General features: G+C 34.8%; 1 protein-coding gene across 1 annotated transcript; it reads right to left on the bottom strand.

Annotated features, from left to right (window-relative positions):
* Positions 1-11120: 11120 nt before the first annotated feature.
* On the bottom strand, positions 11121-13516 carry LOC143586229 (uncharacterized). The gene is made up of 5 exons (XM_077067822.1): positions 13215-13516; positions 12964-13147; positions 11890-11960; positions 11689-11782; positions 11121-11558 (listed from the first exon to the last, which is right to left on the bottom strand). The coding sequence occupies exons 1-5, from the start codon at positions 13514-13516 to the stop codon at positions 11121-11123; spliced, it is 1089 nt and encodes a 362-aa protein (XP_076923937.1).
* Between the last annotated feature and the right edge of the window lie 1389 nt (positions 13517-14905).

Here is a 14905-nt window from a genome sequence, read left to right as displayed (position 1 = left end):
ATTCTCTATCAACTATAGCCTGTTCGTTATCTAATTCGTTACAAGAAACTTTTTAGTTCGTTAAGCTTTCACTTCGTGATTAAATTAGTCAATTCGTTAGTGTTGACTGATTCGTTGACTGATTTGTTGACCATCTGGTTCGTGGTCTAAGTTGATTTGTTAATCATTTGATTCGCTAAAATCATCTTTTGTTCGTTAACATTAATCCTTATTTCGTTAAGGTTTGATTCGTTGATTACTATTCACAGTTCGCTATAACTGGTTACAGTTTGTTACATTGTTTACAGATTCGTTACCTAAGTTTACTTTTAATCCTTAAAGTTTCAAACTTTACAAAAATGGCTGGTATGTATGCACTAGCTTCTCAAAACATGTTGATGCAACAAATGTTACAACTTGATACCGAGATAGGTTCACATTCAAAATTTCCTAGGTTGATGAAATTTGGGTTCTGTTCACCCTGACTGCTCGTATTGTCTAGATGAAGTTTATATGGCACCAATGATTGGTGATGACACTATTGGGTATACTCCTAAAGCTGTTTCTAAATATTCACAAGAAGAGAAGAAAGCTTTAGAGGTCGAGATAAAAGCTTATTCTACTCTTACTATGGCATTACCCGAAAATATCTTTCATCAAGTGGGTAGTATCAAGAGATGTGCTTCTTAATTTCAACATCTACGGATGAGAAGTATGGGGAACACAGCTGAGAGTAAGAAAGTGATGCGCAAGTTTCAGTTTAGAAACTTTAATCTATTGAAGGGAGAAACAGTTGAAGAGATGATTACACGGTTTAATCATTTAATTGCTTAAATGGACAAGATGAAAATGGAAATTTCTGAGACTGATAAAATTGACACTATTAAAAGTGTGCTACCAAGTTCTTACTCAACATTTCTAATGGTTTTAAAAGAAAATGACTATTTCTTGAATGAAGACTTGACTGCACTTGAATTTTTACAACAGATTGAAGCCAGAGAATATGATCTTAAGTGTCAAAAATCCTCTATGGAAAGTCAAGATCCTGCTTTCTATGGTGGAAGTATGCCTCTTAGTTCAACGATCTCTCCAATAGCTTATTTTCTTACTCAAGCTGCAAGTGAAAAGGAATCAACTATGTTTAATGATCCAAAAGTATGTTTTTACTCCGATGGTAATTCTGGATTGTCTGGTGGTTCTGGAAGTTCAACTAGTACTAATCCATTTGCTTCATCACCTAGTGTCAATATGAAGGAAGCTAAGCAAAACTTTGCTTTTATGACAGCTTTCATGTCTTCATATGAAAACTTGGCCAGTAGTAAGATTGCCACAAGTGATTTAACTGATGAGGACTATGATCAGATAGATCCAGATGATTTGGAAAACATGGATTTAAAGTGGAACATGGCTATGATCGTCCGTAAAGTTAAAAGATTCATGCAGAGAACTGGAAAAGATCTTCCGGCCTTAAACAAGAAATTGGGTTTTGACAAGTTGAAAGTAAAATGCTATAATTGTCAAGAATTTGGGCATTTTGCTAAGGAATGTGACAAACCGAAGAAAGTGTATACTGGTCCTCGTGGTCAACATCAAAATTCTTCTACACCACGAGGTAGTGATGCTGAAAAGAAACCATCTACTTCTACATCACAAGCAAATTTGGCTATGTTTGGGTTACATAAAGACTGTCAAGATGCAAGTGAAAGTGAGCTGTCTTCTGATAATGATTCAGAATCTGATTCTGACAATTCACGTGACAAGTCTCCAACTGTATTTTCTTGCATGGCCAAGATCAATGAGGTTAGTTATTCTATCTCTGCTACTTCATCTGTTAAAGTATCATGTGTTAATTGTGAATCTAACAAACCTAAGTTAGAAGCTTTGAAAAATCACAATGATAATCTTACAAGAGAAATTGCTTCTCTGAAGGATACTTATCGACAATCTGTTGAATCTCAAATGAGATCTCGAGAAAAGATTGACGCATTGTTGACAAGTAATCACGATCTCAAGGCTGAGTTATCTGTGATAATGACAATTAATGACCAAAAGTTTCAAGAAATTTTGAAACATAGATCAAAGATAACCGAGCTTGAGAATGAGGTTCTTGAGTTGAAGAACAAATTGGGTAAATTTAGAAATTCTTCTTTTCTGTTGAATGAAATTATTGAAGTCTCTGGAAAACAAAAAGATTCAAAGAGAGGTATTGGTTTTGTTGAAATTCCGCCACCCTTCACAATGATTATAAAATTAATCATTTTGCTAGAAAAGAAGAGGATTTGCTTGAAAAAGAATCTGTGATTTCTGAAAAATCTAAACCAGTTAAAATAGAAACTGTTAAAACCCAAGTTGCTCCTTAAAAACCTCATGTTCAAAGCAACAAAGTCTTTGTTGAGAATGTTGACAAAGTGATTATCGAGGACGTGTTTGAACATGACGTAATACATAAGAATAAGAACATCCCAAGTTCTAATCATATTCTTTGCGAGCCTCAAGAATTTGAGGAAGCTGTGTATGGTTCATTCAAGTCTCAAATGAAAAAGGAAGAACCTGTGAAAACTAAACCAGTGAAGGCAAAGAAGTCAGATAAACCAAAGATTTCTGAAGAGGAATTAATACGTTTTATTATCCTCCTAGTTCTAAACCATCATCTGTTAGAGTTTTCAAGTTGAAAGGAATTGACACAATGTTTTCTGAGAAAGACATTCCAATTAGTATCATTAAGCCAGAACTGATTGAAAGTATATTTCACAATGAAACATCACATATCCAAGAACTTGAACGTCTGTATGCTCAAGCAAAAACATCAGCTTCTTCTGATCCATTGACTAAAGCCAAGAAAGTTTTAACACATGCTAAAAAGATTAAATTTGTAAAGTCAACTGGCACAGATACTCTGAAAAGTTATTTTAAATAGCTCTAACTTAGATTTTTACTTGAAAAAGAAATCTGAATTATCTGATGAGTTTGCTAAGAGCATGACTAAAAATGTGAGCCATCATCAATCTTCTGCATCATTTGCTCCAAATAATCCTCAACATCATCGTGTGGACATGCGAAGTTGTTTTCTTTGCTGTCAGCATGGTCATGTAGTGAGAAATTGTAGTCAGAAGAGCTATCAGAATCTTCATCCTTTTATCAAATACCATTCCAAACCGGTTCCTTTGGTAAAGGAGATTCTGAAATGACCTGTGTCGTATGCTGATGATACTCATATTATGTTCTCTAATATGAATCCTCGGAAGGTTATTCATGTTAATGAGACACATGGTCTGGTAAAACCAAAGTTTGATCCATATGAGCCAATTTGTAGGAACACGAATTCAAATATTGTTCAAGCTGCTTATCTGAGACGAAAGTCTAGAAACCTGCAACATATTCTCAGGTTGATGAACAACAGTTGAAGTCTGTTCAAGTCAATGATCAAAGAGAAAACCAAAAGGTGCGCAAGACTGAGGCCTGGGCTGCCTTTTTGAACTAATCATATTTACTTTATGTGTAGGGTACATCCAAGACTATGTCTGGTAAATACTGGATAATGGATAGTGGATGTTCTCATCATATCACTGGGAATCTCGACCTATTGATCAACGTGAGAAATATTCAAGGGTGTTATGTAGCGTTTGCTGGGAATTCTGGGGGCATGATTACACAAGAGGGTGAAGTTTCAAATGGTCATATTACTTTTGAAAAAGTAAATTATTGTGACAAGGTGGATCATAACTTATTAAGTGTGTCGCAGATTTGTGATAAAAAGTACACTACGATATTTACTGACAAAGAATGTCTTATCTTGAAACTGGGTTATGTTATTCCCGAGGACATGGTTGTCATGCGATCACCACGATTGAATGATATTTATGTCTTAAACATGAGCTCTAAAGTATCCACATCAATCGAAACATGTTTTGTCTCAAAAGAAACCGAGAAAGATTCGATTCTATGGCATCGTAGAATGGGTCACATACCTGTTAGAAAGATGAACTATTTAATTGCTAATGATGTAGTGGAAGGTGTCTCATTGAAGAATTTTGAATTATATGATCACTGCGTTGCATGCAAAAAGGGCAAGCAGAAGAAGAAGACACATCCTTCTAAGGTATTGAATTCCATTAATACTCCTCTTGAACGACTTCATATGGATTTGTTTGGTCCTGTGAATCGTGCGAGTATTTCTGGAGATTGGTATTGTCTTGTGGTGACTGATGATTATTCAAGATACTCCTGGGTGTTACTTATGAGTTCGAAAGATCAAACACCGGTTTTGGTACAAAACCTTATCACTAAGATCGAATCACTATACAAACAAAAGGTGAGGAGAATCCGAAGTGATAATGGTACTGAATTCAAAAACACTGTATTAGATTTCTTTTGTGTTCAAAAACGAATTCATCAAGAATACAGTGCACCTTTTGTACCTCAACAAAATGGTGTTGCTGAACGAAAGAATAGAACCTTGATTGAAGCTGCGCGAACTATGCTCGCTGATTCAAAGCTTCCCGTCCAATTCTGGAATGAGGCGGTGAATACAGCTTGCTATACGCTTAATAAAGTTCTAACTATTAAACGACTCAAGAAGACAAGTTATGAGCTGTTGAATAATAGAAAACCTAATTTAAAGTACCTGGAACCTTTTGGGTGTTCGTGTACCATGTTGAAGAAGGATGCGGGTAAATTTGAAGAAAAAGCTATCGAAGGGTATTTCTTGGGATATGCATCTCCAAAGAAAAGAGTATTTAACTTCACATCTGGTTGTGTTGAGGAATGGTACCATGCGGACTGTCAAAAGTACACAACTCCTCCTCAAGGGAAAGGTCCCGACTAGATGTTTGACTATGATAGTTTATTTAATTCATTTACTCCATCGACTGAACACATAGACGAAGACCTGGTTCGAGCATACTTTGAAGATCATTTGGCAATTCCAAGATTTTCAATTTCTAATGATGTTGAAGCTCCACCTATTGCTACAACTGAGGAACCTCATGTTGCTTCTCCAGCGGCTTTTGATAATGTATCTACTTCTTCTGATGATGAGCAAGTTAATGATCAAGTTATTGAACTTGATAGTGATAATGTTTCATCTCCTGAGCTTGGTGAACATTACACTAACTTATTTGATAACATTGTTGTTCCTGAGAATCCTACTCTTCGGATTCATGGTTATCATCCACAGGAAAACATCATTCGAGAACTTGATGTGGGCGTTCGTACACGTCAACAAGTTGCTTCGTCAAGTGATAATACCGGATTGTGTGCATATGCTGATTTACATTCATCGGGAATTGTAAATATTGCAAAATTCACTTGATTTCTATCTCAAGTTGAGCCAACGACGGCTCGTAAGGCACTTGAAGATTCTTCTTGGGTAGAAGCTATGCAGGATGAATTACAGCAATTTGCACGTTTAGGTGTTTGGGATTTAATCGACAAGCCTTCTAGGGTCAAGAAAGCGATTTCGACTAAGTGGGTATTTAAGTGTAAGAAAGGCGATCGAGGGGTGATTGTTAGAAACAAAGCACGTCTAGTGGTGCAAGGTTTTCATCAGCAAGAGGGTGTTGATTACACAGAAGTATATGCTCTAGTTGCAAGATTAGAGTCGATTTGAATCTTCCTGGCATATGCTGCTTATAAGAATATCAAGGTTTATCAAATGGATGTTAAAAGTGCTTTTCTCAATGGTGAACTACACGAGGAAGTGTTTGTTTTACAGCCTCCTGGTTTTGAAGATCCTGATTATCAGGACCGAGTTTACCGATTAAACAAGGCCTTGTATGGTATACATCAAGCCCCGAGTGCTTGGTATGGCACGCTCGCCGACCCTCTGACTGATAACGGCTTCAAACGAGGGACTGTCGACTGCACTTTATTTCATAAAACTGTTGGTGACGATCTTCTCCTAGTTCAGATTTATGTTGATGACATTATTTTTGGGTCTACAAATGACACGTTGTGTAAGAAGTTCGAGAAGTCCATGCAAACAAATTTCGAGATGAGTTCGATAGGAGAAATGAATTTATTCTTAGGGTTGCAAGTTCACTAGTCTGCTAACGGAATCTTTATTCATCAGACAAAGTATGTGAACGATGTCTTGAGCCGATTCAAGATATCTGCCGGAAAAATACCTTCTACTCCTCTCCGCGTGGGTCACAATTTATCACCGGATGAATTGGAGGATACCGTTGATCCTACCCTCTATAGTGCCATGATCGGTTGTTTAATGTATCTAACGGCTTCTCGCCCCGACATTATGTTTGTTGTTTGTCTTTGTGCTAGGTTTCAAGGAAGTCCACGAGTGACTCACCTAGCTGCGGTTAAGAGAATACTTCAGTATTTGAGGGAAAATCTAGAAATCGGGTTGTGGTACCCCAAGGATGATACTTTTGATCTTACTGCTTATTCAGACTCGGACTATGGAGGTTGCAAGATCAACTTCAAATCAACGACTGCAGGATGTCAATTTTTAGGAAACCGGCTTGTTTCCTGGCAGTGTAAGAAGCAGACAACGGTCTCCACTTCAACCGCCGAAGCTTAGTATGTTGCAGCCTTGAGTTGCTGTTCCCAGGTTTTGTGGATACAACAACATCTTCGCGACTACGATTTGAAGTTTCTTACTACTCCTATTTTGATTGATAATTCTGCCGCAATTTCTATCACAAAGAATCTCGTACAACATTCGAAAACAAAACATATCGAAATTCGATATCACTTTATACGGGATTGCTTTGAGAAGAAGTTGATTGACCTTGAGAAAGTACATACTGACTTTCAGAAAGCCGATCTGTTTACCAAAGCTTTTGACAAAACGCGTTTTCAATTTTTGCTTGGTTTAAACGGATTGAAGACCCTCGCTGATATCCTTAAACAAGGATGATTATCTTTATTTTCTTTCATTTTTCCTTTAAAGTTTATTTTGGTTTTAGGGGGTGAAAAACTATAAAATACAAAAAGATTGTGTTTTTCATTAGTATAAAAAAAACCCAAAAACATTAAAAATTCTTAAAATTCAAAAATATTGTGATTTCTGTTCTTTAATGTTTTCCTTTTAAAATTTTCTTTGAAAAACCAAAAACATTTTAAAATTTGAAAATCCAAAAAGATTGTGATTTAAGTTTGTACATAAAAATCTGAAAATCCAAAAAGACTGTGAAGTTTATTTTGTTTATAAGAAAATTGAAAAAAAAACAAAAAATATTGGGATTTTAAAGTATGTACAGAGAAAAACCAAAAAGATTTTTTGCATGTGTTTGCTGAAAATTATGTCAATTATCTACATTTGAAGGACATGTACTTGTATATGTTTGGTCATAACATTTACTTGTGAATGATCAGGTTAGCCATTCACCTGATAATGAAAAATAGTTGGGGCATTCGTTATGCGTTTTAGATTATTTTCTCGCTGAAAATTATGTCGGTTATTTAAGTTTGTGAAGCATGCTTGCATGTCTTGGTCCTATTATTCACTTGTTGAATTGATAGAACAGCCATTTATTTATAGACTTAAGTTAACTGGGACGATTAAATTTATCTTTATTTTTGTTTTATGCTCCTCAAAAGTTTGAGTTTTTGAAGCAAAAAAGAGAACATGATAGTACATCGACTATCTTGACTCCAAATCCAGTAAGAAGTAAGCTTAAAAGACTGTGTGCTTAATTGCATTGGTGCATTGGTAGGTCTTAAAACAAACAAGTAGAGTAAAGTAAGTGATATAAACATAAAGAAACGCCAAATTGAAAGGGGTGTTAGTCTCTAGAAAAAGTCTCGGTGAGGATGGCAGAAATGTAATAACCTGTCATACTCAAGCCTTATATTTGTTTGATCAACCAAAAATAAAATAAAGCAAATAACAAACTTTGAGGTTCTGGACACTGTGAGTCTTTATGCGGCTTAATCATCTGGGTATTCATATGCATGAATATTTCATTCGCTTTTAGAGCAAACCCAATGTCATTAAAGTTGATCACTGCTGTACTTCGTACAAATTTCCAAATTACTGACTTGATCAAAATCCGTTGTTAGTCATACATTGTTCCTCCCTTGCGCGCGTGTCAATAGTAGGAGCAGAGTATACCTGAGATGATGATCCACCTTCTTTCTCAATCAAGGCTATGAATGCCACATTTGCCCTCTTTATGTCATCTGCAATGTCTTCTTCATGATTGCTCCAATCAAAACTACCCTCATGTTGTTTGGTGACAGCCGCATTTCCTTGATTTCTGGGATGATTTTGATTGGTTGGAACTGAGTTGTTTGGAATAGTTTGAAGGTTTTGATTGTTGTTTCTTTGGAAGTTTTGATTCTGAGGCACAACTTGATGATTGTTATTCATTTGAGATTGTTGAAAGTTGTTGAAGTTGGGGTTGTAGTTATTGAAGTTGTTGGGATTGTTGTTTCTCTGCTGATTCTGTTGATATTGATGCTGCTGATTTCTTGACTGGTTTTGGTACTGGTTCATCTGAAAATTTTTTGGCATGTTACATTCTTTAGCAAAATGACTAGGTTTTTGACAGTTATAGCAAATGGCTTTTGACTTATCAAAACCAATTCTTTCATTTGGCCCTGATAGAAGTGATCTACCAGTCCTGTTGTATAGCCTTTTGCTTCTAAGAGCCAACATGGCTGCTTGCCATTTCAAATCCATGTCTTCCAAATCATCAGCATCTATCTGTTCAAGATCATCCTGGATGACACTTGTATGAATCAGATTTTTTGCTACAAAAGCATTGTATGATTCTGTAAACATGGAGAGTAAAGCCTGTGTTTCACTTCCTTGGCCACTTCCTCCACCAGTGTAAGGTATATGTCCACTTGCCATTGAGGTAGAATCGGTATCATCCATCAGTTGGACATTGAATCTTTGTTGGTTTCCATGATGACTTGTACTACCACCAACAAAAGATTTAGGTGTATCAACACGATGCTCAACTGGTTCTTCAATGATGGGAATCTGTTGTTGATTTTTGGTTGACAAGTTGCCCATTGGTGCAATGAGAGCATTAGTGACTTGGAAACATGGCTTCTCTTCTTTTATCATTTCATTCTCAAACATTTCTATTTCTGCAGCCTCAAGGAAGCACACTACATCATCCACCTTCAATTCATTGAAATTTGGCTTTTGGAGGATGACTTTGCAGGCAGTGTACCATTCCTTGGGCATTGAGTTAAGAAGCTTGGTATTCAAGTCAAGAACAGTCATGACATAGTCAGTGGTTCTTAGCTCATTCACAATTGCTAAGAATCTTTCAAGGATTGACTTCAATCTCTCTCCTTCCTTATATTTGAACCTCTCTAGTTCTTACTTGAGTCTTTGCTTCTTGATATTCTTCAATTCAGTGTTTCCCTCAAACATTTCAAGGATTGCATCATACATAGCCTTAGCTGTGGTGTGATGTGCAAACTTGGGCAATATTTCCCATGAAAGACCTAGCTTTATCATGGCTAATGCCCTGTCATCTACTTTCCTCATTCTGTCTCTTACAGCGGCAGTTGCATTAGCACCATCAGTAGTGTCTTGTGGACCATTCTTGATTAAATTCCACATATCCACATCATTATAGCAAACGGCTGCTTCAAATAAGACCTTCCATTTTGTGAAGTTTTCCTATCCATAGAGTCTAGGAATCTTATTAGTAGAGACTTCTTAATCTTCATAACCAGACATTTTCAAAATCAAAGTCAGACAATTTGTAAAAGATAAGTTTTAAAACAATCTGATCTGAAAACAGGTTGTTCAGATCTGATGAATCTGGTGCGAATAGAACAAGAAAGGAAAGTAAAAATTCAAACTTTAATTGAAATAAGGAAGAGAAAACACCATAAAGATGTAGATCTGGACAGAAATGAAGAACAGAGCAGCTGACGTCACTCTTTAATGGAAAAGTGTTCTGCTTACGTCATTGTTCTTCAAATCTTTAATCAACAACAATTTCTTACTAAAATAGCAGTGACCAGCTCTGATACCACTTGTCATCTCCCCGATTGTTGGTAGATCGTTAAAAAACTTAAGTCATAACTCACACAATAATGTGTTGACAAGAGAGTTAATGACGGGTTGCTATATTTAGAAAGAAAACCGTTTGATAAAGGCAGAATCAATAACAAACGATTTAGTTGCTGAACAATCAATCAAAGATAACTAACACACAAGATTCACTCAAAAGATTTCCATTCATATAAAGTTAATCATACAAATGATTATCTATCTAGGGTTTCTTGATGGGAAAGTTTGTCCGTACAATTCTAAGAACTGTCGTCACTCAATAAATATTCTCACTTAGTATTGTATTCAGCCGTTTTCCATAGGTTTGCCCTAAATATTCCTTTTATAGGCCTGACACCTCCGGACAACTGTCATTCCTTCTAGAAACCCTAAATATATCGTACATATTCAAATTACATATTCAAAATAATCCTATGTGTAAAACAAGTCTTCCGGGTAGGCTTTGTAGAAGTAAACTTATCTGAGTAGACTGTGTGCTCTGCCTTCCTTGTTAGACTTGGTAACCTTGAAGTGTGCCAGGGAACAGTTATCCGGATATGCTTTACTTGGAGTATTTTCCAAGGGAAAATACTCACCAAGCACACTTTAATCTTCTTGATTATATCAGACTTTGCCCGACATAATCCAACGAGCAACCTTGTTCTTCAATGGTCCCATCAACTCCTTGCTTGGAATTAGCTTATTAGAAAAGTGTGCTTGGAAGCACTGTACCCAGCTTGAGTTGAACCTTGCCCGATGTTACTTGAGATATTTCTTTACACATCAAGCTAACTCGGACCATTGTATTATTAAAGAATACCTTGCCCGATCTTCCAATCACTTGGCTTCAAGAGCTTGGTTAGCCAAGAGCTTACACTGAAGTAAACCTTACTCGGCTATGAAGAACAAACTTGCTTGATATAGTGAACCTTGCCCGGGTATACACTAACTAGTGAATCCTTCCTGGATATACACTAAAGTGTGAACCCTGCCCGGATAACCACAAAAGAAGACTTCTAGAAGATAACCTTGCCCGAAAGGCAAAATATCATGCCCGACTAAGTAAAACCTTGCTCGGATGTCTCAGGTGTGCCCGGTTCCATACTTAGTGATATTCTGAGGAGGTTGAGAAGATTCCATTCTTCCACATGATCAGTTTAGGTCAAATCTTTATGCAACATTGATCATACCCTAGAATAGCAGCAAACATATCCCTTTTTGATAAATGAGTTCTTTTGTATCTTGTCACATCGGCTTGTTTGATCATAATGTTCATTTGATCCCTGACATTAGTAAGTTCATCAACATCAGTTGCATAGCTATTTATGAGATACTCACCAGCCAATGTTATTTCCCTTGAGATCTCTTTGACTTTTAAATTTTTGTCATTACCAAAAGTTGAAATTGGAGCAGTTCTAGGATTAACACCAGCATCTCTCTTCCAACAATCGACCATGTATTTCTTTGGAAATCTTGTAACTCTAAACAAATTTAAAATAAAAAGGCTGTGACGACACAATAACCCATAATGTTCAAATCTTTTGCATCCGCATGAAATCGTCGAATCAAATCCTTCCTCACCTTCCTTCTTAAACAAAACCTGACACACACAAAAATATATTAAAATACTTTAAAACAAAATGGTCAAAAAATCAAATAAAATTTAAAAAAATGGTAATACGTTCTAAAACGTTCAAGCAAAAAAAATAGAATCTTTAACTAATTCATACCTCCAAACAGCCTGGAACGTATGCATTAAAGTCAAATACTGAAAACCTCACAAAATCTTCTTCTTCAGTTGATTTCAAACATGCTACATCGCTCCTAATATGATATATTTCATCTTGGAAATCATTAAAATAGCCTTTGTATACATCAGTTCTGCTTCCTTCTCAAAAGGGTTTTTAGTAACCGGATCTGGATGTGTGTACCTTGTATCATGATCATTTTTCCTACCATTGTGCCTTTGTATCTCCATACGATGATCAAAATGACTAAAGAACTAAACTAGTGATAACTACGAGTTAGAAACTTGACAAAAAAAATGATTTTCACTTTCTGATCTCGATGTGGTTCTCATAAGACCAGACAATGGCTCATCCATGTAATAAGCAGGAATCCAATCATATCTCATTTCAAACATGTCACACAACCATTTATTTGTTTCAAGATCATATTCCTTCATTATAAGTTCCCATTGCGTTTCGAATTCGGATTGAGAAATTGCATCCGTCCAAACAATGTCACATATTTTACGTTTAAAATCTTCATTGTTACAAAGGGTAGCACCAACATGATGTAACAAAAAATAATAATTTGGTAATAAAATCAACATCAGTTAAAAAATGTTCTTATACGTTCTTACACTTTAAAAATATGGACGGATATAACACGTTCTTATACATTAAAAAATACACACTTAAAACACACTGATGCATGCTAGTTTGTTATACATGTTCTAAAACGTTCTAACACTAATACAAATATGAACTAAATATACTAAAACAGTAATATGTTTATACGTCCTTAAACGTTCTAACACAATCAAAAAAATATGCAGCTATCAAATAATGATGGATACTAATATGTTTAGACATTCAAATACGTTTTGAAACATATGCATAATACGTTCTTATATGTTCTCACACGTTAAAAATATGGACGGATATAACACGTTCTTATACGTTAAAAAATACACACTTAAAACACACTGATGCATGCTAGTTTGTTATACACGTTCACAAACGTTCTAACACTAATACAAATATGACCTAAAATATACTAAAACAGTAATATGTTTATACATTCTTAAACATTCTAACACATTTAAAAAATATGCAGCTATCAAATAATGATGGATACTAATATGTTTAGACATTCTAATACGTTCTGAAACATATGCATAGTACATTGAATACATTAAAAAAGTTACCTTATCAGCAAGTTTTTTCATAATGTGCCACATACATCACCGATGTCTCGAGTTTGGTAAAACTAAGGATTACTTGCTTCATTATTGGATCTTGATCAGTAACAACCACCTTTGGGGCAATACCGAAAGAATCAAGAAAAACTTTCAAAAGCCATGAATAAGATTCAATAGATTCAGATAAAAATAACGCAACAGCAACTGTAACATTACGACAGTGATTATTAATGGCAGTAAATGGTACAGAAACCATATTGTACCTGTAAAAAACAAAATTATTAGAAAACGAATTTAAAAAAATATGTAAAAAAAATAAAATTAAAAAACAAATGTATTAAATTGACATAGTTGTTGATCTTAAATGTTGCATCAAATGATATAATATCTTCAAAAGCCAAATAATTTTTCTTTGAAATTTCATCCGCCCAAAATAAACGATCTAATTCACCATTAGAATTAACAGTATACTCAAACGAATAACCATCACAACAGTTTTTCTTCCCACTTAATCTTTGTACAACCATTTCCGCATCATACTCCCCAATATAACAAGTTAAACTCTTTTTGAAATTCTTACAATCGTCTTTTGTAGCCTCAACTTCCTCAAATACTCCATACTTTATCCTCATAATATTAAACGCCATAACAGGGCCCAAATTCAATGTTGACAACTACAATATCTTGTTGTACATGAGTCAACTTCCTATTTGATCGAACAAAATGCATATCTTTTGCATCCACCAGTTCATGATTATGTCCTTCGACAAAATAGTTTATTTCAAACCTCAAATCGTCATCAGATTTTAGAAAAATTTGAGCTCGAAAACCACACCGAATTGTTTGTTTCTTCCTTCTTTTATAATACGGTCTATTGGAACCATCTTTTTCAGCCATAGAATCATAACTGTTTGCAGGTTTATGACCTTCTTTGGAACATGTAAAATATTTAGACTTTAATAAACCGTCATTCATATACGAACCTCTTTTACGAACACAAAAACCAGCTTTCTTTGCATATTCACAATAGAAATCATATGCATGATCAACAGATTCAAAAATCATTCCTTTTACAGGTTTACAAGATGCATTAACTTGCGGTATAACAACATCTGATGAAGGATCTGATAAACAAAAAGCAATTTAAGTCCAAACAATTCGCCTAAAAAACAACTAATTACAGTTTAGAAAATACATACGAAAATAAATATAATTTAAAATATAATCAAACATCAAAAATAAATTAATACGTTCTAATATGTTATAATATGTTCTAACCGAATCACAATTACTAACCAAATTATACGTTCTAATACGTTCTAAAGCGAAAATCAACAATCCTATCCATGATTTGCTATTAGAACACATAATTTGAAGTCTAACCGAATCACAATTAGTTGACAAACTATAAAACACAATATCGATCATAAAATTCAACATAAAAAGAAACCTAAAAATCGAAAAAATTAATTTATCCGTCAATTAAACCTACAGTGTAGAGCTAAATAAATAACAATTGATTAGAATTAAACCTACAATTACTTACTTTGATTAACGTAATACATGACGCTAAAAATCAACGAAGACCGTCAAAGCTAATCGAACAACAACTCGCCAATTGTTAAGCAGTTTTTGGATACAAAGATCAAATTCAATAAAATAGGGTATATGCAAAAACCGTTTATTATACAGGCGCGATTAACTTTTAAAAATAATGTAAGAAGACAAAAACACCCTTCTGTTAACTTACGCGATTAAATTAATGAAATTGGAAATCAACGATAGGAAGCCTCGCGTATGTAATGTACGATAACCAATTTTTGTATTGGATCCTTTATCTATATATATATATATATATATAAACACGCACATCATTTCATGCATATTTATTTCCAATACAATATATTTATTGAGAATTCATAACGGTATGATACATTTACTCTCATACTGGCCATGTATGAAAGAAAATATATTATACTCATCTTGATCTCCCAACTACTATATTATATTTTAAACATACA

This window comes from Bidens hawaiensis, unplaced genomic scaffold, assembly GCF_021521415.1.
Source record: "Bidens hawaiensis isolate Kalapana, Puna unplaced genomic scaffold, B.hawaiensis_p1.1 tig00034572_1, whole genome shotgun sequence".
Classification (NCBI taxonomy): domain Eukaryota; kingdom Viridiplantae; phylum Streptophyta; class Magnoliopsida; order Asterales; family Asteraceae; genus Bidens; species Bidens hawaiensis.
Note: the sequence above shows the minus strand (reverse complement) of the source record. Positions and strands in the feature narration are given on the sequence as shown.